The 22997-nt window shown below is 42.4% G+C and overlaps 1 protein-coding gene across 1 annotated transcript in view; it reads right to left on the bottom strand.

The window, feature by feature from the left end:
* LOC138979827 (NBAS subunit of NRZ tethering complex-like) overlaps nucleotides 1-22997 on the bottom strand; it is a 98034-nt gene that overhangs the window by 26817 nt on the left and 48220 nt on the right. Inside the window, exons 18-39 of the mRNA XM_070352578.1 lie at nucleotides 16587-16738; nucleotides 15530-15667; nucleotides 14840-14918; nucleotides 13751-13855; nucleotides 13237-13301; nucleotides 12377-12448; nucleotides 11959-12033; nucleotides 11364-11438; nucleotides 9434-9563; nucleotides 7044-7178; nucleotides 6493-6666; nucleotides 6257-6330; nucleotides 5380-5439; nucleotides 5148-5210; nucleotides 4652-4715; nucleotides 4409-4467; nucleotides 4064-4166; nucleotides 3277-3539; nucleotides 2659-2771; nucleotides 2125-2204; nucleotides 1543-1760; nucleotides 319-406 (exon numbers count right to left, since the gene is read on the bottom strand). Coding sequence (XP_070208679.1) covers nucleotides 319-406; nucleotides 1543-1760; nucleotides 2125-2204; nucleotides 2659-2771; nucleotides 3277-3539; nucleotides 4064-4166; nucleotides 4409-4467; nucleotides 4652-4715; nucleotides 5148-5210; nucleotides 5380-5439; nucleotides 6257-6330; nucleotides 6493-6666; nucleotides 7044-7178; nucleotides 9434-9563; nucleotides 11364-11438; nucleotides 11959-12033; nucleotides 12377-12448; nucleotides 13237-13301; nucleotides 13751-13855; nucleotides 14840-14918; nucleotides 15530-15667; nucleotides 16587-16738 — 2385 coding nt within the window. The remainder of the gene's footprint in view (nucleotides 1-318; nucleotides 407-1542; nucleotides 1761-2124; nucleotides 2205-2658; nucleotides 2772-3276; nucleotides 3540-4063; nucleotides 4167-4408; nucleotides 4468-4651; nucleotides 4716-5147; nucleotides 5211-5379; nucleotides 5440-6256; nucleotides 6331-6492; nucleotides 6667-7043; nucleotides 7179-9433; nucleotides 9564-11363; nucleotides 11439-11958; nucleotides 12034-12376; nucleotides 12449-13236; nucleotides 13302-13750; nucleotides 13856-14839; nucleotides 14919-15529; nucleotides 15668-16586; nucleotides 16739-22997) is intronic.

Raw genomic sequence — 22997 nt, 5'->3', positions numbered from 1 at the left:
AAACATGAAAAGTATAGCAATAGACGATTTTTAAAAATAACTCTGTCGGGATTGTATGGGTTGTGAATGAGTGAACACCCTTGCTTTTCTTCTGACAAATAACTTCACACGTGCTCCTGTCCACGTGTTTCCGACACACCCCTCGCTAGTGATTGGCTCCTCCAATGTTTGTCCGAGTAAAAAGCAAGGGTAGTCACTCTTTCACAACCCATACAAACCCGACAGTTATTTTGGGAATTCATTACTGTCAGAGAATGAGGGGCTTCCAGTGGTTGTATGCTGTGGCTTATCAAATTGAGAACAAGGAACTTGTCCAACCTGTCTTTGGAGCAAAGAGCGGGCCTGCAGGATGGGCTCAATCATGTCAGGACTGCAGAACGTCACAGCAAACGACAGCAAGCTCACTCTGAAATCAAACATACTCAAGCTCATTGCACCTCTTTTTCCAAGAAAGTAATACAGAGGAACCCCCTTTTCACGACCTCAAAAAATCTGTGAAAATCAGGTCTTAAAAAGGAGGGAGTCTTAAAATGGGGGTAAATTTACAGAGGTTGTGAAGAGAAAGTCTGAGAAATCAGGTCTTAAAAAGGAGGGAGTCTTAAAATGGGGGTAAATTTACAGAGGTTGTGAAGAGAAAGTCTGAGAAATCAGGTCTTAAAAAGGAGGGAGTCTTAAATTGGGGGTAAATTTACAGAGGTTGTGAACAGAAAGTCTGAAAAGGCAAGGTCTTAAAAGGGAGGGAGTCTTAAAACGGGCGTCATTTTACAGAGGTTCTGAACAGAAAGTCTGAAAAAACACAGTCTTAAAAGGGAGGGAGTCTTAAAATGGGGGTTCCACTGTACATGTCTTTACAGATTAAGTAGAACATGTTTCTACTGCTTGTCAAACTATACATTTTTGACATTATGGCAGGAGTTTCCATAACTGTTACACTGCTAGCCATCACTTTTCAAAGCAAAGGTCACACAAAATAAATAAATCTGGAAGATTAGACATTTCATTTCTTGTTTCATTGTCAAAAAGCTTTGTAATACCGACAAAGTTATTTGTTTGTTTGTTTGTTTGCTTAACGCCCAGCCGACCACGAAGGGCCATATCAGGGCGGTGCTGCTTTGACATATAACGTGCGCCACACACAAGACAGAAGTCGCAGCACAGGCTTCATGTCTCACCCATTCACATTATTCTGACACCGGACCAACCAGTCCTAGCACTAACCCCATAATGCCAGACGCCAGGCGGAGCAGCCACTAGATTGCCAATTTTAAAGTCTTAGGTATGACCCGGCCGGGGTTCGAACCCACGACCTCCCGATCACGGGGCGGACGCCTTACCACTAGGCCAACCGTGCCGGTTGTCAAAGTTATAACAAACTCAGAGCGGAGATATATTGTCACAATTTCCAGCCTCTCAAGACAAACAGTGACGGTAAACATTTATGTTCATCTCTAATCCATCTGCATCAGTGACAAACAAGCAAACAAATACACAAACAAACAAAAACTAACCAACAAACAAACACAACTAAACCTATCCACTCACTTAGCAGCGATGACCTTGAAAGACTCCTGATGCGCCAGATCCACACACACTGTCCAGGCAGGTCCGTAACTAGCGGCAACCAGCTGCTGGCAGCACTGATGCGCGAAGCTATTGTCCCCTGCCCCCAACGCTGCCTGGGCTAGCAGCAGTAAAACCTTGCCGTCACGCTCTGCGGAATCTTTGGCCTCCACCCTCAGCAGATGCCCCAGTCGGAGCAACTGGAAACAGAATGGTAAAGGTGAAAATCATAACCAAGTAGGGCAGAGTGTCATAAATCATAACCAGACGAGGCAAAGGTCAAGATCAAAGCTTCTGTGCACAGGATCCAATTTTACTGGTAAACAGGGACCCTCATTTGGTGTGAAGGAGCCTTATAGGGGCATTTAGATGAAAAAAAGACAACAGGATATGATTTTCTTACCAGTAAGGACTCTGATGAAGCATACAGGATCGAAGTATGACACTGGAATTCCATGAAGATCAACCCAGTTTTTTTAATACTAAGTTATGAAGGTATGTTTGAGGAGCACTAGATGATGTCAATGTCTCGGACTGAATGACTAAAAGCAAAACAGCACTTACCTTTTGTGACTGCTTGTAGTTGGTGGGCTTGCTTGCTACCGCTTGACGGACCAGATCCAGTCTGTTTTTGCTGAGCCTCACTGCAAACACACACACACACACAGGAAATATTATCATGCCTCAATCTGAGTGAGAGGATATAAAATCTTATTGTGTTTGCTGGCCTTGTCATTCTACATTTTCTTTTTAACTAATGGAACCCTCCGATCAGTTTATGTCTGTCAGTCAATCCCTTATCTCACGTTACCAATATCAATAGTTGAAATGTTCTCACAAACATTCTCACACAATAAACTATACTGGACATGCATTTCCACTGCTCTTTTTCTTGGTACAGATAACGCGACAGATTCAGACTCAATATCAAACAGACGCCAGATTACGTAAAACATATTTGACTCAAAATTAGTGACTTAATCTCTCTCTTCATTACTTCGACCACTCAATTTTTAAGCAAACTGGTGAGCTTGGCACAGTGAGTGAATGGGAGGAGCGTTAAGACAGGTGTGTATTCAAATGTGAATTGCTTTGTACCTTGCAAAGGCAGAATGGAGACACTGAAATCATCCAGTATGGCCAGAGAGGCAATGATGTCCAGTTCTTCTTGGACAGGGGGTGGAGAGTCCAGTATCAAGTTCAGACACGACCTGCACAGACAAACAATTATCTTAAAAGTCTGTGCTTGTATCGGATTTTTGAGTTACAGGGTGTAGTCACCACTAGATACTAGGAATGAATTGCTTTCGTCTTTTTAAATAAATTTAAAAAATCAATACAGTGGTACCTGCGATGTGGGGCCCCTCTGATGAGAGGACACCTCCCTTAAAAGGACACATTCTGGGGTCCCTTTGTCTATCATCTCTACCAAAATATACCTGTCATGACAGGCCACCTGCAATGTAGGGACACTTTTAGCTGGTCCCAAGGGTGTCCTTTCATCACAGGTATCACTGTACTACCTTTCTTACAACTAAAAGCTTTCCCATGCACAAAAGAGAATTCATTCTAAACTACAAAACACAGACAGACACACATAGACACGCAGACAGACACACACGCATGCACACTTGCGCGCCCACACGCACGCCCACACGCACGCTTGCTGCCACACACACATTTACTATCTTTTAAAACAATCCACATTACAAGTACCTTGCAAGGTCCATGCAGACATGAGTCAGGTTGGCAGAGGAGTCAAAATACTCGCAGGCAGCTGACAGCGCCAGAGTGACAGCTGTGTCATATTCTAATTTCTGCATGTGGCTCCGCCCACTACCTGCCTTCTGGCCCCGCCTACTGCCTTGGCTCCGCCCACTTCCTGCTGTGATTGGCTGCTGCTTCTGTCTCTCCATCATCTCTCCTGCCAGGCGAATGTTGTCTTGACTGCTTGAGCACAGCAAACTTTCCACAAAGATCTGCAAGAGGAGGAGACAGAGTGAAGATTATCATTTGTTGGGTTGTTACCTCTATAAATCTAGATGCTGTTTTTGCCATTGTACTTGTTTTTACACCTGGTACTATATTTGTTTGATATATTATTGTTATTACACCCGACATGATGTTTGTTCATGTAACTCTGTATTCATTTAGTAAAAAAAAAAAAGTTCCTTCTTCTGCGCTTGTGGCTTGCAACTCCTATGTACACTTGTGTTTTGCATGAGTGGGCTTTTACATGTGTGGCCATTTTCCCCTGCCATGGCTTACAGGATCTTTTCTGTGCGTACTTGGTCTTGTGCTTGCTTGTACACACGAAGGGGGATAAAGCACTAGCAGGTCTAAACATAAGTTGACCTGGGAGATTGGGAAAATGTCCATCCTTAACCCACGAGGCACGGCCGGGATTCAAACTCCAAATCTTCCACATGGAAGGCCCATGTCCCAACCTCTAGGCTACAAGCCCATCTGAAAAAAAATGTGTTTAAAAACTCATGCAAATTACCTGATGACATAGGCTGGGTGAGAGGCAGCGGTAAACAATGTCACGCAGTGTCATGATGTCGTCGTGAAGCTTGTACCATTCCACTTCTTTCAGTGCTGGGGTCCTACAAGCAAGAACAAGAGAGTCAGGAGCATGCTAAGTAAAGCAATTAACAGTTCTACATTCGCACCAGTTGATTCATTTACATTAACACCTGCATTCTTGAGAAAAGTACACAGAACAAAACAAATATCTCAAATGAAAAGTTTCTCAATGTATGAAATCAACTTTGCTGAATTTTCTTCTATTTCTGCTGAGCTGAAAGCAACGGGCTTCAGTTGTCAATATCATTTTTTTTTTACTCACTTTCTTCCTGCAGACCGTGTCAGCCGTATGATCAAGTTCTGAGCTTCCTCACAGTTGTCCTGAAGAAAAGAGAAATACATGGTATTCAAATACAAACTTACATTCATGAATAAGATTAACAAGACTTTACTGTTGATTTTGCAAATATAATGAAGCAAGAAAATAGCTCCTTGTAAAAACTAACAACAAACACACAAAACAGTTCAATGTAAGCGAAGAATACACATTTCAAAACAGACTAACCTGAGAGGATTTGATGAAAGCGGGAGTTTTTTTCACGCCATTGTCCTGAAGAATTTTGGCAGCTCTGATGAAACAAGTGAACAATTCGTTCATGAAACAGTACAACACTACACACATTTGAAGTGGAAGACAAGCTCTTTCATATGCAGGAAAGAAACAAACAGACAAGCAAGCGCCAAGAACAATCATTCACAAATTTCAGACACGAAATTCCAATTTTAATAAAATTACTAATAGTAATAATGAGCAGAGCTGTGGTTTGCATCTACATTTAAGTGCTGATTTTGAATGACAAAAACCCTTCAGTTAGGGCTTTAAAATTAACTGAAAACAGTAAATTTACAATAAAATATCCCGTTTGAATCCCAAAAATTACTCTTTCACTCTCTATTCAACTTCCAAAGCAAATGAAATTGGTAAAACAGATCACATTATCATGCTGCACTAAGAAAATGCCAGCCATAACTGATTCTGTCACATTCCGTCAATAACATACCTCAAGTGATGTTCTAGGCTATCCACCTGCTTGTGCAATCGTAGTATGTCAGCTGATTCATTCCTGTAATCAGAATGATACACAGTAAATTAGAAATGCACAGCAAACCAGAAAGGGCGTAGGGGAGTCAGCAAGCTAAAAAAAGAAAACTGAAGAAAAGTGGAAGAAAAAACAACAACAACAAAACATCAAAAAGACACCACCAAAGACACAGATACAGTGCAAAACTTACTGTTGTGCTTTCTGGGGAAGACAGCTGAAAATGTCCATGGCAACATCAAGCTGATCATCCCTGTAAAAAAAAGATAAATAAATATCATTTAAGTACCATGTGTACAAGACTGCCTTACCTTCATAATTGTACATCCACATAAAACACACTCTGGAAACATGCTTCCAATGCAGTATCTTTTTACAGGCTGTTCCTTATTCATTCTTTTCTTTTTTACCAAAGAAACACAATTACAGAAAAAACTAAAGCTTTTCTTGGGAGTTACTACAAGTCTGAGTACATGATACATTGCTGCACAGCCCTGAAAGTCCAAATATTGGTGCACTCGCCTTTGGCTAGTGATTCTGAAAATGTACTAGCCAGAGAACAAGCTTTACTAGCCAAACCAACACTTTTTTCCTGCAACATTACTCGCATTTGGCGAGTAGATGAACATTTCTACTCGCCAGTTACATGTTTCTTTTCGCCATGGCGAGTAAAATACTCGCCTCTTTCAGGCCTGCTGCAACTGACTCACAGAGTTCCTCTAATCAATAGATTTGTAGAGGACGGGAATAGAGTAGAAATGAAAAAAAACCACTTATTGCGAAAACGCTTCCGTAGGGGGCTCCCGTGGACTGACAGACCTGTTTCCGACAGACCTCTCGCTCGTGATTGGTCCATTCTTTGTTTGTCGGAGGTTTTGCAAGAAAAGGTCACTCTCCCACAACCCATACAAACCAGACCGAAATTTTTTCGTAATTCGTCTATTGACATAAAAAATGGGCTATTTCATGTCTTTACATTGACAAAATAGTGCATTTATGAGGATCCGCTTACAAATCCCATCCCTGCTTGTAGAAGTTACAAGCAAGGCAGTGCCAGAACAGCAGCCTACCTCTCTGTGCAGTAGATGACATCCACAGCAAATTCCATCATGTCCTTAGCGCTTGTGATGATTGGGTGTGCAACCTGTACATAAGAAAATGCTTGTATGCAGTTATTAACAACAACAAAATCACGCAAAGATGCCATAAGAATTGTTGAACTTCTCCCTCTCAGTCCTTCAACCCCTCCATAGCCATAAATCTTGACGTTACAAATATCAGTCCATTCCATTTCGTCCGCACTCACCCCAACTTTGGAGGTCTGGAAGATTTTGAGGGGAATGGTGAGGTCAGTGCGAGCGCGGGTGAGGAGAAACTCATGCAGCAGGCGTCTGTAGCTGCCTGGATCTCTGACTTCACAGCGCTGGAGTACCGGTACAAGCCAGCGTCTAGCGTTTTTGGCGTACATGTCCAGTGGACACTGAAAAACCAAGAAGGACGCGTGTAAACCATGAATGGGACAATTTTTTGCTATGTTAGTTTAATGAGAAAGTTAGGTTCTTTGTACCTGGAGATGTAAAATTATGAAGAAAATCAGAGATGTATCTGCATAAATATGGAGTTGGTAATGCAAACACACACACATACACCCCCCCCCCCCAACCACACACACTGACCCCATGACCTTTCCCTCTCTCACTCACACACACACACACATGTATACACACACTTTCAAATGGCCTGTCTCTTTCACACACTCTATTTCTTTCATAGACAGACAGACAAACAGACAGACAGACAGACAGACAGACAGACAGACAGACAGAAAGACAGACAAACAAACACTCACACACATACCTTGTCCATCATGAGCTCAATGCGTGTGTACTCAGACATCTCTCGTAGTGATGCCAGGGTCAAACTGTCTCCGACACCACACTCATACACGAGTGTTTCCATGGTCACCAAATCATCCAACAGCTCTCTCAAACCCTTTGAAGAACAATAACAAGAGATAAAAATAGACTCAACTCAACTCAACTCAACTCAACTCAACTCAACTCAAATTTTATTGGCTTCAATTTTCACATAGAAGAATTTGTCTTGCGCTTGGGATTGTGTGTCAAACATTGCCAATAAGATTACAACATCGTCCTTAATAACACAGATGCCTCAAACATTCTGGGGAGGTTATAAAAGATGTTAGCCATAATCCTTTGTTTTTACACCTTTACTTTAAGTTAAGTACAGCAGACGGCACATTTATAGTGATAAAGCCTTGCCTTAACTCATTGTCTCCCATGGTACGGATATATCCGTACCCACTCATGAGTCATATGGCTCTACTTGACCTGGTACCAATATATCCGTACACACAGTCACTTCAGTCGCTTCCTGTAACGTCGATCTAACGCCTGCATTCCATCGTGTTGATACACAGTTTCTACACAGTTACTACAATTCTGAGTGACCTGCTGCAGCACAGCTGGTCTAGGCTAAAAAAAAACTGGGTCAACATATTGTGTGGTATGACATGTCGTATAAACATGTGTGTATACTATTAAAAGTTTCATTGCATATAAATAAGATTGACATTTCAAAATACACAATCATTTATTACCATCACCAATACGATTCTCAACAAAACTGTATATCAATGCATATAGATATGATACATGTATAGTTAAAAAAACACACGTTTAACCCCTTCACTGCCCACCCCGTATGTAATACGTGGTCATTTTCGGTTTGTCTTACGCCCATAACCGTATCTCATACGTGGGATTTGTGTCAACAACATTTCAGGACATTTCTGAAAACTAAATGGGAGGTAACCACTGTCCAAGTACTTGTAGGGGTTCTAAACACAGTTCTTTCCCATAGACCGTTCGGATAAGTTACTACCACGTGTTGAAAACTGTGTTAGAAATGTAGAACCGATCTATAGCATTCACAATGGCGGCCGAAAGTCAGACCTCAACTCGTAGACCTGTTTTCAAGCGATACAGTGTTCTGGAAGCTCTACAAGAAGTGATTTATGGATTACCACACAGAAGAATACTTTTATGGGCTGTAATGTGAGTACCTGATGTTTGACACCAGTTTTAGCAGTGTTTTGTGTGGTTTTACGTGCTGCAATGTGTGTGTGTGTAAGTCCGGAAACTGTAATTTTTGACAAAAATGGTCATTATATCAATTTTTACTATAACAATCACAAACAAAGTCCAATGATCATGTCATCCTATAATAGCCAAGGGTATAAGCAAAACACATGCCAAAGATCTAAGAGATATCTCAATAAATGATCGAGCAGTGAACAGATTAGTGAACCTACCGAAGAAAGCGAAATTTTGCCCTGGCACACAGCAATACCAAAATGCTGTTATACTGTGGCAGTGAAGGGGTTAAAATAGAAGAAATTTATCAATAAATTGCATGATAATACATATACATCAAAGGTATAAACATAATAATACTGATAATAATACGGATAATAATAATAACACTTATAATAATACTAATTGTCAGTATTGGCACTTCCGATCGCCTCGAAAACATGACAAATGGACCCAGCATCAGCTAAATACCCCTAAACCACCTTAAGATCATAGAAATCTGTCCATTATTACAGGAGTTAGGAATTCAGTCGGTTCTGGATTGAAAAAAAAAAAATTCCAACCCCTCAACCCCCCCTGGGGGGGGGGGGGGGGGGGGGGGGGGGGGGGGGGGGCAGCGCGAAATGGGGGGTCCCCCAGAGGGGGGTTGAGGGGTCGGAAAATTTGAACCCCATAATTTTCCAATAGCTATACCCCAAATGAACCAATTTTGGCATTCAAATCCCACGGAAATACACTTCATACCACACTAATAGGAGGGATAGAAAGTGTTAAAAATTAATGCACTCAAGAACACTCTCTGTGATCTCTTTATGTGTAAACTAACCAAATAATACCAGTCATGAAAGAACACCTCTTACATGGTGCCACTGTCGATCACCTTCTTATGTGTTTGTGGGCTGCAACTCCCATGTGTACTCAAGAGTTTGCACAAGTGTGATTTTACATGTATGCTTGTTTTTTTCTCCTGGCATTATGGCAGCTATGCTCTTTTTTTTCTCTCTTTTTTTTTGGGGGGGGGGGGATGCATGCTGGGTGTTTTCCAACCCCAAACCTCCTCATGGGAGACTGACATCTTAACCACTAGGCTATTGCTGTTTAGCCCTGGACAAAGAGGTAACATGAACTTACATCAAATCCTCTCTGGATGGCCAGCTTGGACAGCTCCAGGGCGTTGTCCACCATGCGACTGGACGCCTCGATCTCCCCCACTCGCATCTCGTACCACTCCTGTACCAGTTCTGCTGAAGGTGACTCAACCCTGTTCACCCAATAACAAACATGTCATATGCACAATGCACGTTGTTTGAACATAAGTAAGCTGCAAGTAAATAGCCTTACAAGCGTTACGAACATCGGGAGAATCACATACAGTTTACCACTACTTGTGGCAATGTGAACATGTCCAGGTTTTTTGGTCTGAGTTTGAAAAATGTCTGAAAGAAAAATGTTTTAACTGTGACAGACTCAGACTAACACCAACACTGATATTATTGAACCATGAAAACCACATTAAAACAGACGCTGGTTTTGACTATATTTTATTAACAGCAAAGTTTTTTGTATACAAATGTAGAATTAACAAAATTCGTCCTCGCATGCAAATGTTTTTAAGAGAACTATGTAACTTATATCAAATTGATAAATATGCTCACAATATCCTCATGAAACAAATTCAGTTTATTACAAAATGGAACCCGTACCAACAGCTAATAACAGTTTGATGACGACAGGTGATGTTGTGATTTGCTATTACAATAGCCGTTAATGCATTTCTGATTTCGGAATATGTATGCTTTGAACATATAACAATACCAAATGCCATGTAGCTTGTCATATGTGTTTAACTCTGTTACTGCTGCAATTTACTATCAGTATAAGTATCAATGCTTTTAATTTGTCATTGTAAATCTGTTTGCCTGAATAAAAAACTGTTGAAAAAAAAAAAAACCCCAAACAAATGACAGAAAATGCATTGACTACAATGAAACCCCCCTTTTAAGAACCCCAAATTTAAGATTTCCTCTTTTCTAAGACCGTCATTTGTCAGATTTTATTTTCATAGCCTGTGTAAATTTACCCCCATTTTAGGACTCCCTCCTTTTAAATACCTGATTGGGCGGGGATGTAGCTCAGTCGGTAGCGCGCTGGATTTGTATCCAGTTGGCCGCTGTCAGCGTGAGTTCGTCCCCACGTTCGGCGAGAGATTTATTTCTCAGAGTCAACTTTGTGTGCAGACTCTCCTCGGTGTCCGAACACCTCCGTGTGTACACGCAAGCACAAGACCAAGTGCGCACGAAAAAGATCCTGTAATCCATGTCAGAGTTCGGTGGGTTATAGAAACACGAAAATACCCAGCATGCTCCCTCCAAAAGCGGCGTATGGCTGCCTAAATGGCGGGGTAAAAACGGTCATACACGTAAAAGCCGTGGGAGTTTCAGCCCATGAACGAACAAACAAACAAAATACCTGCTTTTCTCAGAATGTTGGAGGTCTTCAAATGAGGGTTCCACTGTATTGAATCTTATCAAAACACTTCTACACAAATGTCATTGTTTTAATATCTTAATTAGCAGGTAACATGTTATATAATCATTGATTGTTCATTTTCTTCTTCTTCTTCTTTCATGGGCTGAAACTCCCACGTTCACTCACGTTTTTAGCACGAGTGGATTTTTATGTGTATGACAGTTTTTACCCTGCCATTCAGGCAGCATACGCCGATTTCGGGGGAAGCATGCTGGATATTTTCTTGTTTTTATAACCCACCGAACTCTGATATGGATTACAGGATCTTTTCCGTGTACACACGAAGGGGGATTAGGCACTAGCAGGTCTGCACATAAGTTGACCTGGGAGATCGGAAAAATCTCCACCCTGAACCCACCAGGCAGCAGCGCCCGGGATTTGAACTCACGACCTTCCGATTAGTAGGCTAATGTCTTACCACCACTGCACTGCGCCCGTTGTACATTTTCAAACAGTGAATCTTTCAGAAGTCAGTTTTATCCCGCTCATGAGAACAGTGAAACAAGCAAAAGAAACTGATTAGAAAGCTCACCTGTACTTCAGCAGGTCAGGGCAATCATCGTACAGGAAGGCTCCTAGATCTTCTTGGTCCAGTTTTACTTCAGACCTGATCAGTTAAATAATAAAGTCAGAATACAATTAACATATGCGTTCAAGAATATTTCCAGACATACACATAGTTCTTGCAAGCAAACATTTCAGCATGTGCAAGTACTTCTGTAAAAACACACACACGCATGCACACACACATACATATACATGGTCACTCACACACACACACACACACACACACACACACACACACACACACACACACACAGACGGACACACATGTGTAAACACACGTGGACACAGACACACACACATACAGACACACACATGTGCACACACACACACACATGTATGTGTGTAAACACAAATGCATGCACACAAGCACACACACAAGCTCACAAATACATATGAGTGGACACATTCACATACACAGACGGACACACGTGTAAACACACACACAAACGTACACACAGACATACACGTATGTGTGTAAACACAAATATATGCACATATGCACACACACAAGCACACACACACTAACACCCACACACTAACACCCACACTAACACACTTACCGACACATGTCCATCTCACTCCAGTCCTCCTCTCGCCACATGTCTTTGTCCATTTCATTCACCTCTCCATCAGTGCTGTCAACAGGGACAATGTTTATCATATCAATAGCATAAACACATCCACAACAAACCACAACACTCAAGTAAAAATAAGTTTGGTTGTGATGAATTTGTCTCATAATGAGTCTTGCATCCACATTTATGAAATAGGCTTAGCCTAAACAGGGTTTTTTTGTTTAAAAAAAAAAGAAAAAAAGTTATGGCTTGTTGGTCTGAGCTATTCTAAAACTTTACTCACACACACAGACAGACTGATAAAAATACAGACTGATAAAAATACAGACAGACAGACAGACAGACAGACAGATGTCGATGATGTAGTTCACATCTACCATAACTAAGGAGGAAATCAGCTTACCCCAGCTCAGGCAGAAGTGAGCCATAATCAGCTGGCAATGTGGTTTCAGGAAAGTTTGACAGAATGGCAAGTCTGTATGGCAGAAAACAGGCACAAACTCATATTCACAGTCTCTAGAAAACATACTAACTCATTTTTCCCTCCGAATTTCATTTGAGAATAAAACACATTATTCCTCGGTTATCATTTATTACTTTCAGACAGATTTCTTCTTTAATTAAGTGGACTGACATTGTTCTCAAAACGAACTTTTTCAGATGTTCCTGAGTTTTTCCCACCTCATTAAAAAAAAAGTAATGAAAAGCAGCAGGAAACGGGTCCAACAAAGTTCTAAGCTTGACACTTTTAGTCAGAATCAGCCTTTTTATCAGAAGATCTTGCTTCTTTACACTTGAAACACAATGTCACTAATGCCTACACTTAACTCAACTGAGGAATATTAATTGACAAATGTGTAATATACTGACACCTCAGTCATTAAAACCTTAATTTTAAAATCTACTTTGTTTTGAGGCCTTGTTCTCAAGATTCTTTCTCTCAAAAACTCTGTAAATGTACCCCTATTTAATTACTCCCTTTTTCATAAGACCACATTTTCTTGTCTTTCAGGTGGTCTTTAACACAGAGGTTTCATCATATGTACGTAAAGCTCACGTTGTCTTTCTGAGTATCTTTGCAAATACAGGTTGTCTAACAATCATTGAGAATTAATATTTCGTTTGTAGTAACTAAACAGTAAAATTAACAGCACAAAGATGTTTGTGGTATATATTGAAAGAAGACTATTTTCTCTACTTACTCAATCAAATTCTCAATAATTTTTAGACAGACTGTAAGCCATCAAGGGCTAGCTAGACTACCTGTGAGATGCCAGGTCGGCATGGTGGAAGGTGAACAGTGTCTCCAGGGCCCTCCAGTCACTGGACTGAAACCAAACACAAAGGTGAGTCCAACCTGTACATTTACAAGAGGTTCTCGTCTAGATCAAGACTGTTCATTTCCTCATTCGTCACATTTTGTGCACATTACCCAAATGTGAATATACCCAGGCTCAAAATATAAACGTGCTGAGTACATGGAGTTCACATTCCTCAGTTTTATCTCCAGGTACACTGCTTTAAATATGCTACTCTTTGAGGTGCCAAGAACCACAAATTGACATCTAACTAGTCAACACTACTTCTTATGTTTCTGCTTATTCCAGAACTATATTTTGTAAGCCATATTTCATTACTCTGATGTTTCCGTTTGTTCCAGAACTAAATCTCCATGCCATATTTCATAACTTAAAAGATGCGATCCAAGTCATTTACACTGGAAGACACTAAAGAACACAGCATGCTTGTAACTCTGAAGGTTACAATGATTCTTTACCTGGGCATATTCAGCGGCCAACTGCACAATGTTCTGAGCACGAAATTCTTTGTAGAAATCAGCGTTGAATCTCTCTGCTGCTGCACTTCCTCCACCAAGAATGCACTGCAACACCCAGTAAACGTAACAACTTTGTTTTTCAAAGGCTATCAAATACAGTGGAACCCTACTTTCAAGACCTCTTCCTTTTTAACCCCTTCACTGCCACAGTGGTAGTAACTTATCCAAATGGTCTATGGGAAAGAACTGTGTTTAGAACCCCTACAAGTACTTGGACAGTGGTTACCTCCCATTTAGTTTTCAGAAATGTCCTGAAATGTTGTTGACACAAATCCCACGTATGAGATACGGTTATGGGCGTACGATAAACAGAAAATGACCACGTATTACATACGGGGTGGGCAGTGAAGGGGTTAAGACCTTGCCTTTTCACATTATCTGTTCAAAAGCTCTGCAAATTAACCTTCATTATAAGACTCCCTCCCTTTTAAGACCCGATTTTCTCAGATTTTCAGGTCTTAAAATGGGGGTTCTTCTTCTTCTTCTTCTGCGTTCGTGGGCTGAAACTCCCATGTACACTCGTGTTTTTTTGCACGAGTGGAATTTTAAGTGTATGACCGTTTTTTACCCCGCCATTTAGGCAGCCATACGCCGTTTTCGGAGGAAGCATGCTGGGTATTTTCGTGTTTCTATAACCCACCGAACTCTGACATGGATTACAGGATCTTTTTCGTGCGCACTTGGTCTTGTGCTTGCGTGTACACACAGGGGTGTTCGGACACCGAGGAGAGTCTGCACACAAAGTTGACTCTGAGAAATAAATCTCTCACCGAACGTGGGGACGAACTCACGCTGACAGCGGCCAACTGGATACAAATTCAGCGCGCTACCGACTGAGCTACATCCCCGCCCTAAAATGGGGGTTCCACTGTACACAAATCTTGCCAACAAGAACATACAAATAAATAGATAACATATGCTTCAAATAAAGAATCCACAGAAAGAAGCTACATGGCCCATTCAACCCTACATTCCTCCAATCTCTCACCCCAAGTGTATGTATCTGAGTAAAAGGCACATGAAGCAAACCTCGTAAGTCTTGAGTCTGTCAAGGAATTGCAGTAACTTGAGTCTGGCTCGGCACAGTTCCTTTTGCTCCAGTGTCAGACTGAAACAATCCAAAGTAACTGAAAATTACCATGGTGCTTTTCATTGTTATTTCCGCTCAACTTTTCTTCGTTACAAAATAAGTGTAATAATAATAATAACATAAATTTTTAAGCAGTTTCCGGACTCACCTTTATCTTGTTTTGGGCACATTTCATTCACCATCTTAAACATTTCATTTCACAAACCTGAAAAAAGAGCAGAATGTACCAAACTACATGGGATTTTGTCCAATAACTGCACTTTTTGCTTTTTTTCCTAAATAATGACAAGTACAATAAACGCGGGGAGCACAGATTCATTCTGTGGTTCACGCTATATAAGTGTTCATTTTATTATCATTAATCATTTTTGGCATTAATTATATTATATTCAATTTTTTATTTTTGTTATATATTTCATGAATTATAAAATGACTCAACTGTTCCTTCTTCAGCAAATCACTAAATAATCATGTTACTAGTAAATACTAGCCTGGCGGACCATTCAGAGCATTCTTTACTGGATCACCGCCAGCATAACTTGTTCCTCTCTCCAGCACAGTCATAACTCATAGTAACCTAGCAGCCTGTAAACTCTGAAATGTTAGTGAGTGGTGGCTTTGCCTCTTACTTTTTGAACTCCACCTCTGCTAACTGCTGCTGGCGGACTTCCTTCTTCTTCTCCTCAAAGAGGTGCACTTCAGCCGGGTTGAATCGATCGACGTCGGCGTCTTCATACAGTCCATCCTCTGGGTCACACAGCATGAACCTGTGAAAATAATGGAGCATGAAGTTACATTCTAATGAGCGGTAGGAAGTGGAAATGGCAAATGCTTTGAAATAATGATTACTGCCGAGTATAAATAACACACAGCGTCCAAAGGGTTCAAATTTGGGCAGCATAACTTTCTTGGAATATGTGACCCTCCACCACGAAATGAGTCGCATGTCACCTCGCGCGGTTCTGCGCTAGGCTTAATATAAGTCCGGGGAGTGTCTGGTAACAGTGTGAGGGTCACCTTAGTCACAGGCTTATAACTCAAACAGTTTTCGCTCTTTTATAAAACGGTTTTCACCACTGGATAGAGCATAAAAAACTCGTTAAGAAAATGTACAAATATGAAAATCATGCAAAGGTGACATGCGACTCATTCCGTGGTGGAGGGTCACATATGTGTACATCTTCGCTCTTGTCCTACAAGACAAGAAAGCAACCAGTGCTGGCATGTGGTTCTAACTTCTAATAACGTGATCTCAAGACTTTTTTGCATCAACCATTCACACAGGTTGACAACTGGATCTCCACTGTCGTATTATTCATCTCTGGAGCTATACAGTTTTCCCAAACAAGTCCGCTTTGCAGCTGGTTCTTGCATACTGCTCTCATATGCCTTCAGTCCCCCCAAAAATCCAACCGGTTAATTACATATTCAGTTCTTGTTTTCAAATGGCAGCTAAAGCTAATATTCATGAGAACATTCTAGTCCCCTTGCATGCAACACAGTGGAACCCCCCTTTTAGGACTCCCCCCCCTCCCCCATTTAACCTTGATTTTGCAGAACTTTCTGTTCATAACCTCTGTAAATTTACCCCCAATTTAAGACTCCCTCCTTTTTAAGACCCGATTTTCTAAGATTTTGGAAGGTCTCAAAAGGGGAGGTTTCACTGTAGAATCTGTACACACTCACTTTCCAGCATCCTCAGAGTTGGTGATAGCAGAGAGAGCAGGCAGGTCAGTGCCCCTCAGCCCGTACTGCAGCAGTTCCCTGGCAGCGTCAATGTTCTCCGGCACACGCTCCATACACTCGTGAAGAACCCACGCTCTCTTGCTGATCTTACTCTGTCAACACAAACACACACACACAAGTCTTTTAAGTACAAATATCCTCATTGCATACTGTAACATAACTTTTAAAAAATGCCAGAAAAAATATAACCAGTTGCAGAATCAGGTGTAAAATAATATAAAATTTCAAAAATAAATTTTGATTTAATTAATATACTTACCAACTCACATAGAAAGCATTAACTTCAGTTAAAGTGCTAGGACACTGAACTACGCTTCACCCCAAAGGGGAAGCAACCCCCTAAAAAAGAACGGCCTTGACCTATAACCCAAGCTATACAAGAGTCGAGGTCATACCGTCACGTGACCTATCACGCGTGACTCAACCGCCGCCATGTTGGAATCTCACTCCCACTGAAGTGATCTGTTCATTTTTAGGGAAACCCTAAGCAATAACTTCGTTTTGTGATAAGACATTGAAGCACTCTTACATGGCAACATGAGGAAATAACTCTGAAACAAAAACCGTATGCCATATAAGGCATGGTCCTTAGAGGTTATTTCCACTACCGGTGTACTGCGCCTGCGCAGGATGTATACCGGTGAAACTCATCCCGTATTAAAACATATACCCCTTTAAAAAATTTGCGGGGCAGGCTGGGAGGGAATTCAATATGTGAGTTGGTAAGTATATTAATTAAATCAAAATTTATTTTTGAAATTTTATATTAAATTACATATTCTTACGCAACTCACATAGAAAGCAGATTGCTAATTTAGGTGGTGGGCAAATGAACTCACAGTTAACGTCTTGCAAGTATCTGGCCTGTAGCTACAATAGCTGGCAAACCGAAATTTCTGTTCTGCCGAGCACCAGATACGTCCCCAGGAAAACATAAAAAGACATCTTCTGCAGAAGATGTCTAGTAGATGTGTGCTAAAATAGCGGGTACTTAAAATACCCCGCCGATAGAAACTCATGACTACGTCCTTGAACGTTCAATGAGCTGCATTCATGACTTATGTAAGTCTCTCAGACTTGAGAACAGGTAAAGAAGAGGCCTACACTCTGACCTCTTGAGCCCGTGCTGCCTGAAACGGAGGACTGACTGCCCCCCCCCCTTTTTTCTTGCCACCACTGTAGGCATGCCTAATCAATGTGGCAGTCCATTTAGCTAAGGTTGACTTCACTAAATCATTGCCTCTAGAAGAGGCTAATTTTGTCAAGGATTAAACAATCCGAACTCAAAAAACTCCAAAACTAGGAGCAAGTCCCAAGTCGGGACTGGAGATTTGCTTTCAGCCAACCAAAGGGAGGTTCCCTTTAATCACGCTGGCTACAAAGAACCCAAGTGAAAATATTTTGCGACCTAGCTGTGTCAGTGCAACTGAAATCACATAGTCTTAATTCAGAGACGTGGGAGAAAAATCGGAAAGCCAGGATAGGTGGTTCGCCACCCGCATTGAACGGAGAGAAGTGGAGTTCTTTCCGTTAATATACACCATTAGTTCCAAGCCAGTCAAAGTGACACAAAACGAAGACGCTGAACCCCTATGGAATCTCTAGACCAAATCCAGAGTTGGGGCAGAAGCCCCTGAGCGTCTCAATGATTCCCGTACAGTAGACACCCGTGTGGCTCGAGTGTAAAAAACGGCGCCCTCTTGCCAGCCTAAAGGACTAGCAACCAAGATTGAATGGGCCCATAATGTGCGACCAACAGGACGCTCAAAGTAAAATCGAGAGTAATATCCGGGAAAAGGGAGACGAACATTTAGCAGAAGGTGATAGTACCGAGAGGCAAAACTTCTATCAGCGGCTTCTCCAAATTCACCAGAAGGAGTAGAAGCGCGTAGAGAGATAGAGTCCAATCCGAGTGGACATTCTTGGCCGACTGACTAGAGTCTGCCAATACATAGAGCCTCTCAGAAAGGTACTTCACTGCTAATAAGATCTCCTGGTGGTAAAAACCACATCAAAACCTCGCATGCTCGCTGTGGCAGTGATAAGGAGCGAGATGCAACCCCCTGCTTATTGAGATAAAAGACCACTGTGGTGTTGTCTGATTGAATCAACACATGTTCTCCCCTGACAAGGGGAAAGAAATCCACAAGAGACAGAACTGCTTCGCTGGTGGGGAGAGAACCAACGGGAACGCCCTGCATGAGCAGTGGTGTGAGAATCCAAAGATTGGTTGTGTCTGTGAACCAGTCAAGAAAAGACACTAACACGTTCCAGCTCTTCATTTGATTGCTTAGAAAACGAAACCAGAGCCCTGAAGATCTGAATTAAATAAAAAGCAGCCACTTCCGATCTATTTTGTATATCCAAAGGTGGAAGTAAACATAGGCACGATCTATATAAGTGACCCAACAGGAAGGGCCCTAGTGCCTCCCACAAAGTGGGAGTTCTAATCGCCCCTCCAGCCGCTCTGGGAAAACACAGAGGCAGAGAGAAGAATGGAGCCAAACGCTAAGACTCCAGTTGACAAGTGCCAAGAGTATGCATGAAAGCGTGCTATTGTTTGCCCACTGAACCCTATCGCTAAATCGCCTCGAGGAGATAAAGTGGTGGGTATTTGGCAACGTGCCATGCCAAGAAGAAGATAAAAAACCAAAGCTGAGAACGGCCAGCTTAGCGCTTTTCTCTGATAAGAGAAGCCGAGGCCTGCCGTGGGCTTTCCCTTTTGCTGTGAGATTCTCTCTGTTAGAGAAGAGTCCGCGTGCAAAGAAGAGGATTCGCAAAGAAAACCCTCGAGCAAGGAAGAGATTTAAGTCCCACCGACAGAACAATACTGTCGGCCGAGGCCTCTTCCCAGACGAACAGCAAAGCTAAACCCTTTGTATATGTGTCCCGACAGAACACAAAGGCATCCCGTGAGTACGAAACGGCACAAGGGAAAGAACGAATCAAAGTCTTGTACCAAGACGCGGATAATAGAAAGAAGAGCGGCCACAATCTTCCACAGCCAGGAGATCATTGTTCTTGAAAACAGACAGTTTCTCCTTGCTATGAACATTAAGATGTATGATCGACAAGTCCGGTGCAACCGGAAGCGGTTCCGTAGTACGAAGCAAAGAATAAACTAAGTTCTTAGGCTTGGTGTAACCTAGGCCTACGGATATCGCTCAGCGAGTGAAGCGTTACTTGCGCGGGTGACGCAAGCGAAAGCAACGCCGCATCGCTGCCCACTTCAAGTGGTGGAAAAGGAGAATCATATGAGAAAACTTCCCCAAGTTCAAATTCTAGAGCCAGACAAGAAAGCGTCCCTGCGTGTGTAAACCGCATGTGCGTACAACCGTGCCACGACTGACATTTGTTCGGCTGAAACCTTAGCCAAAGAGGCCAGGAGTATGGGGACGTCTTTCACGCTAGCGTCGTTTCGAAATTCGAAAGGATCCAACGACACCGCGATCGACCGCGAAAGAGATCGAAGAAGTGTCTCTGAAAGAGACGCAAGTTCCAACGAGTATCTTCCCGTCTCATCCAAACCAAGTAATGCGCCTTCAGAGTAAGCACAAGTTTTGTCCAAAAGATAGACATCCTCTCTGAGATTAGCCGACTCCGGAGTGACCGGAAGCGGTGCACTCGGCAAAGCGTAAGTCTCAATAAGACTGTGATGACGACGGGAGAGAGCAAACCTGCGTGAATGAAACGAAGTGCTCGACTTCCGTAACTGGTCTGAGGCAAGCCATGGCTGAGCAGCATCAGTAGCCTGACCGTGTGCAGCCAGTAAAGGCACAGTATCCACAGGCAAGCTATTCTCAGAACCCGAAGTTCTAGCCAGCACCCTGGAAAGTTCGTAAGCAACAGAAGGAGACTCGCTAAAACGATATCCCTGAACTTCCGTTAAAGCAGGGCGGAAATCACACACCACTGAGGGTGGTGGTGCCGCAGAGCTTGTCGTAGCTGTCACCCCTTCAGCGAAGTACTTGGCAGACACCTGAGCTGCAGTAACCATAGCTGGTTTAGGTCTGAGTGACAACTTGACATCAACTTCCTCCTCAGAAACTGAGTGAGAATCGTCGAACTCCGAATCTGCTAAGGCTGGACCGTGAAAGTCACTGTGACTAGCTGCGTAACTAAAACGATCCACCACAGGCGAGGCTGATTGCAAAACGGAAGAACCGTGCAAAGCCTGCCCGAAAGCAGCTTCCTGCCCAGAGGGAGGAAGTTGAGACTTGTATACATTCACCGGAGACATGCCAGTCTGCCCGTGAGTACATCTGTCTCGTTGTCCGGTGTCGACCCCCCGTGAGTTCCGCCTCTTAAAAAGAGCGATAGCCTCCGGGAGAGTCGAACTTTCACTCCCCAGCCTCGGCGGGGGAGCTACTAGTTCCGGCCCAACTTGTTGTCCGGTGTTGACCCCCCATGAGTTCCGCCTCTTAAAAAGAGCGATAGCCTCCGGGAAAGTCAAACTTTCACCCCCCAGCCGCGGCGGGGGGGCTACTAGTTCCGGCCCAACTTGAACACTTTCACCAGAGAACCTGGCTACCGGTGAACTTGACTAACCTGTAGAGCGTGAAAGCTCCTCGTATGAAGTAAACACACTCCTCTGCGTGCACGTCAGCCGAAGTGACTGTGCATGAAGGCGGAACCTCGATGCGTGACAACAAGCCGCGTCGCCCACTCCCGCCGGGAGCGAGCGCAAACTCGACGAATGGCAACATGTTATACATTTGGGTCGAAAACATCTCAAAAAAGGGAAGAAAAACCATCTTTAACACAAGTATTCTTTCCCACTGTGTTTGCCTTGGCTGAAGTAACCTAAATTTAACCTGCTTCAGCACCGGCATGATTGGACTCATAGAGTCCGAAATCTAACAGACATCCTTTCTTTCTTCTTTATATGGTGTTTAAAGCCATATGTACTCGATGACTATACACGCTAATTGCTTTACCCACAGCTGGAGACATGCTAAATTAAGTTCCCTGTAAGATATTGTGGTCTAGGACCTCTTAAAAGTTGAGATATTTGAATTTTTATTTTGATCTAGATCGTCCTATTTATCTAGATTTGCCAACAGAGGTAGCGTTGACGCAAGGGAAAAACCTCCGCGTCTTTGTTGACATCCTCACTTTTTCAGAGGCTAGAACAGGCTGTAATACATGTATATGGTCCGCGCATGGCGACATATCGTCATTACATGGTCTTATGGTGCGTTTGACATCGAATATGGGCAAACTACACTTTGTAAACACGGGAGCGCGTACATATGCCTTTAACGTCGTCTTCAACCATTCAAGGTTATTTAACAGACGTAGTAGTAAGAGAAGCTGGGTCAAGAACAGAAATGGTAGTGCCTTTGCCTTTCTCTTTATGCGAAACTTAATAGGAGAAACCTCAGCAGCTACTGACTAGTCTGTGGTTTCTATTTCTCCTTGTCAGCCATTGCTGACAAAAAAACCAGTCTGAGTTATGAAATTGATAAACAACAACCAGACCGAACAACGGAGAAAGAAACAAACGCAAGCCAAAGCAAACAAATTAGAACGAGCTCACCCAAACTTGTGCATGAGAAGCAGGGACCTGTAGACGGGGTGAAACACTGTCCAGAAGACAGTTGGCTAAAAGCCTGCAGCGTAGTGTAAAAAGCGTCCGAGCTATCTGGTGGCTGAAGTGGGAGTGAGATTCCAACATGGCGGCGGTTGAGTCACGCGTGATAGGTCACGTGACGGTATGACCTCGACTCTTGTATAGCTTGGGTTATAGGTCAAGGCCGTTCTTTTTTAGGGGGTTGCTTCCCCTTTGGGGTGAAGCGTAGTTCAGTGTCCTAGCACTTTAACTGAAGTTAATGCTTTCTATGTGAGTTGCGTAAGAATATGTAATTTAAAAAGAGACTACAAGTCTAGTTTTAGATTTTAAAAGGAATTTAATTTAATTTTCAAGAGAATAAATAACTTACATCTTAACACTATTGTGACTAGCATTGCCACGGCGTTAACGTCCTGCCTGCCCAAGCTTGCCACCAAGAAACTTCCCAAAAAACAGTAACTGTAAAGAAATCTGTCTAGCAAGCTTGAATTAAGTCCAATCACCACCAAATTTTGTGTACTAATTAAAAAATGGATGCCCAGTTCAGTCGTGCTATTTATAAGTTTGTCACGCGATTTGTTTTAGCAAAGGGGGGGGGGGGGGGTGTGAAAGGGGGATAATTTGTGTTTTTTAACGTTTTTTTGTGTGTGTTTTCTTTTCCACTGCTTTTTTAAAAGTTATTTTTTAACAGAAAGTATTATAAATAATTTTATAACCAAACAAGGTGTAAAACCTATGAATTAGCTGAAATATTGTTAAAATTCTACACAGAAATAAGG

This window comes from Littorina saxatilis, linkage group LG1 (assembly GCF_037325665.1).
Source record: "Littorina saxatilis isolate snail1 linkage group LG1, US_GU_Lsax_2.0, whole genome shotgun sequence".
NCBI classification, from domain to species: domain Eukaryota; kingdom Metazoa; phylum Mollusca; class Gastropoda; order Littorinimorpha; family Littorinidae; genus Littorina; species Littorina saxatilis.
Note: the sequence above shows the minus strand (reverse complement) of the source record. Positions and strands in the feature narration are given on the sequence as shown.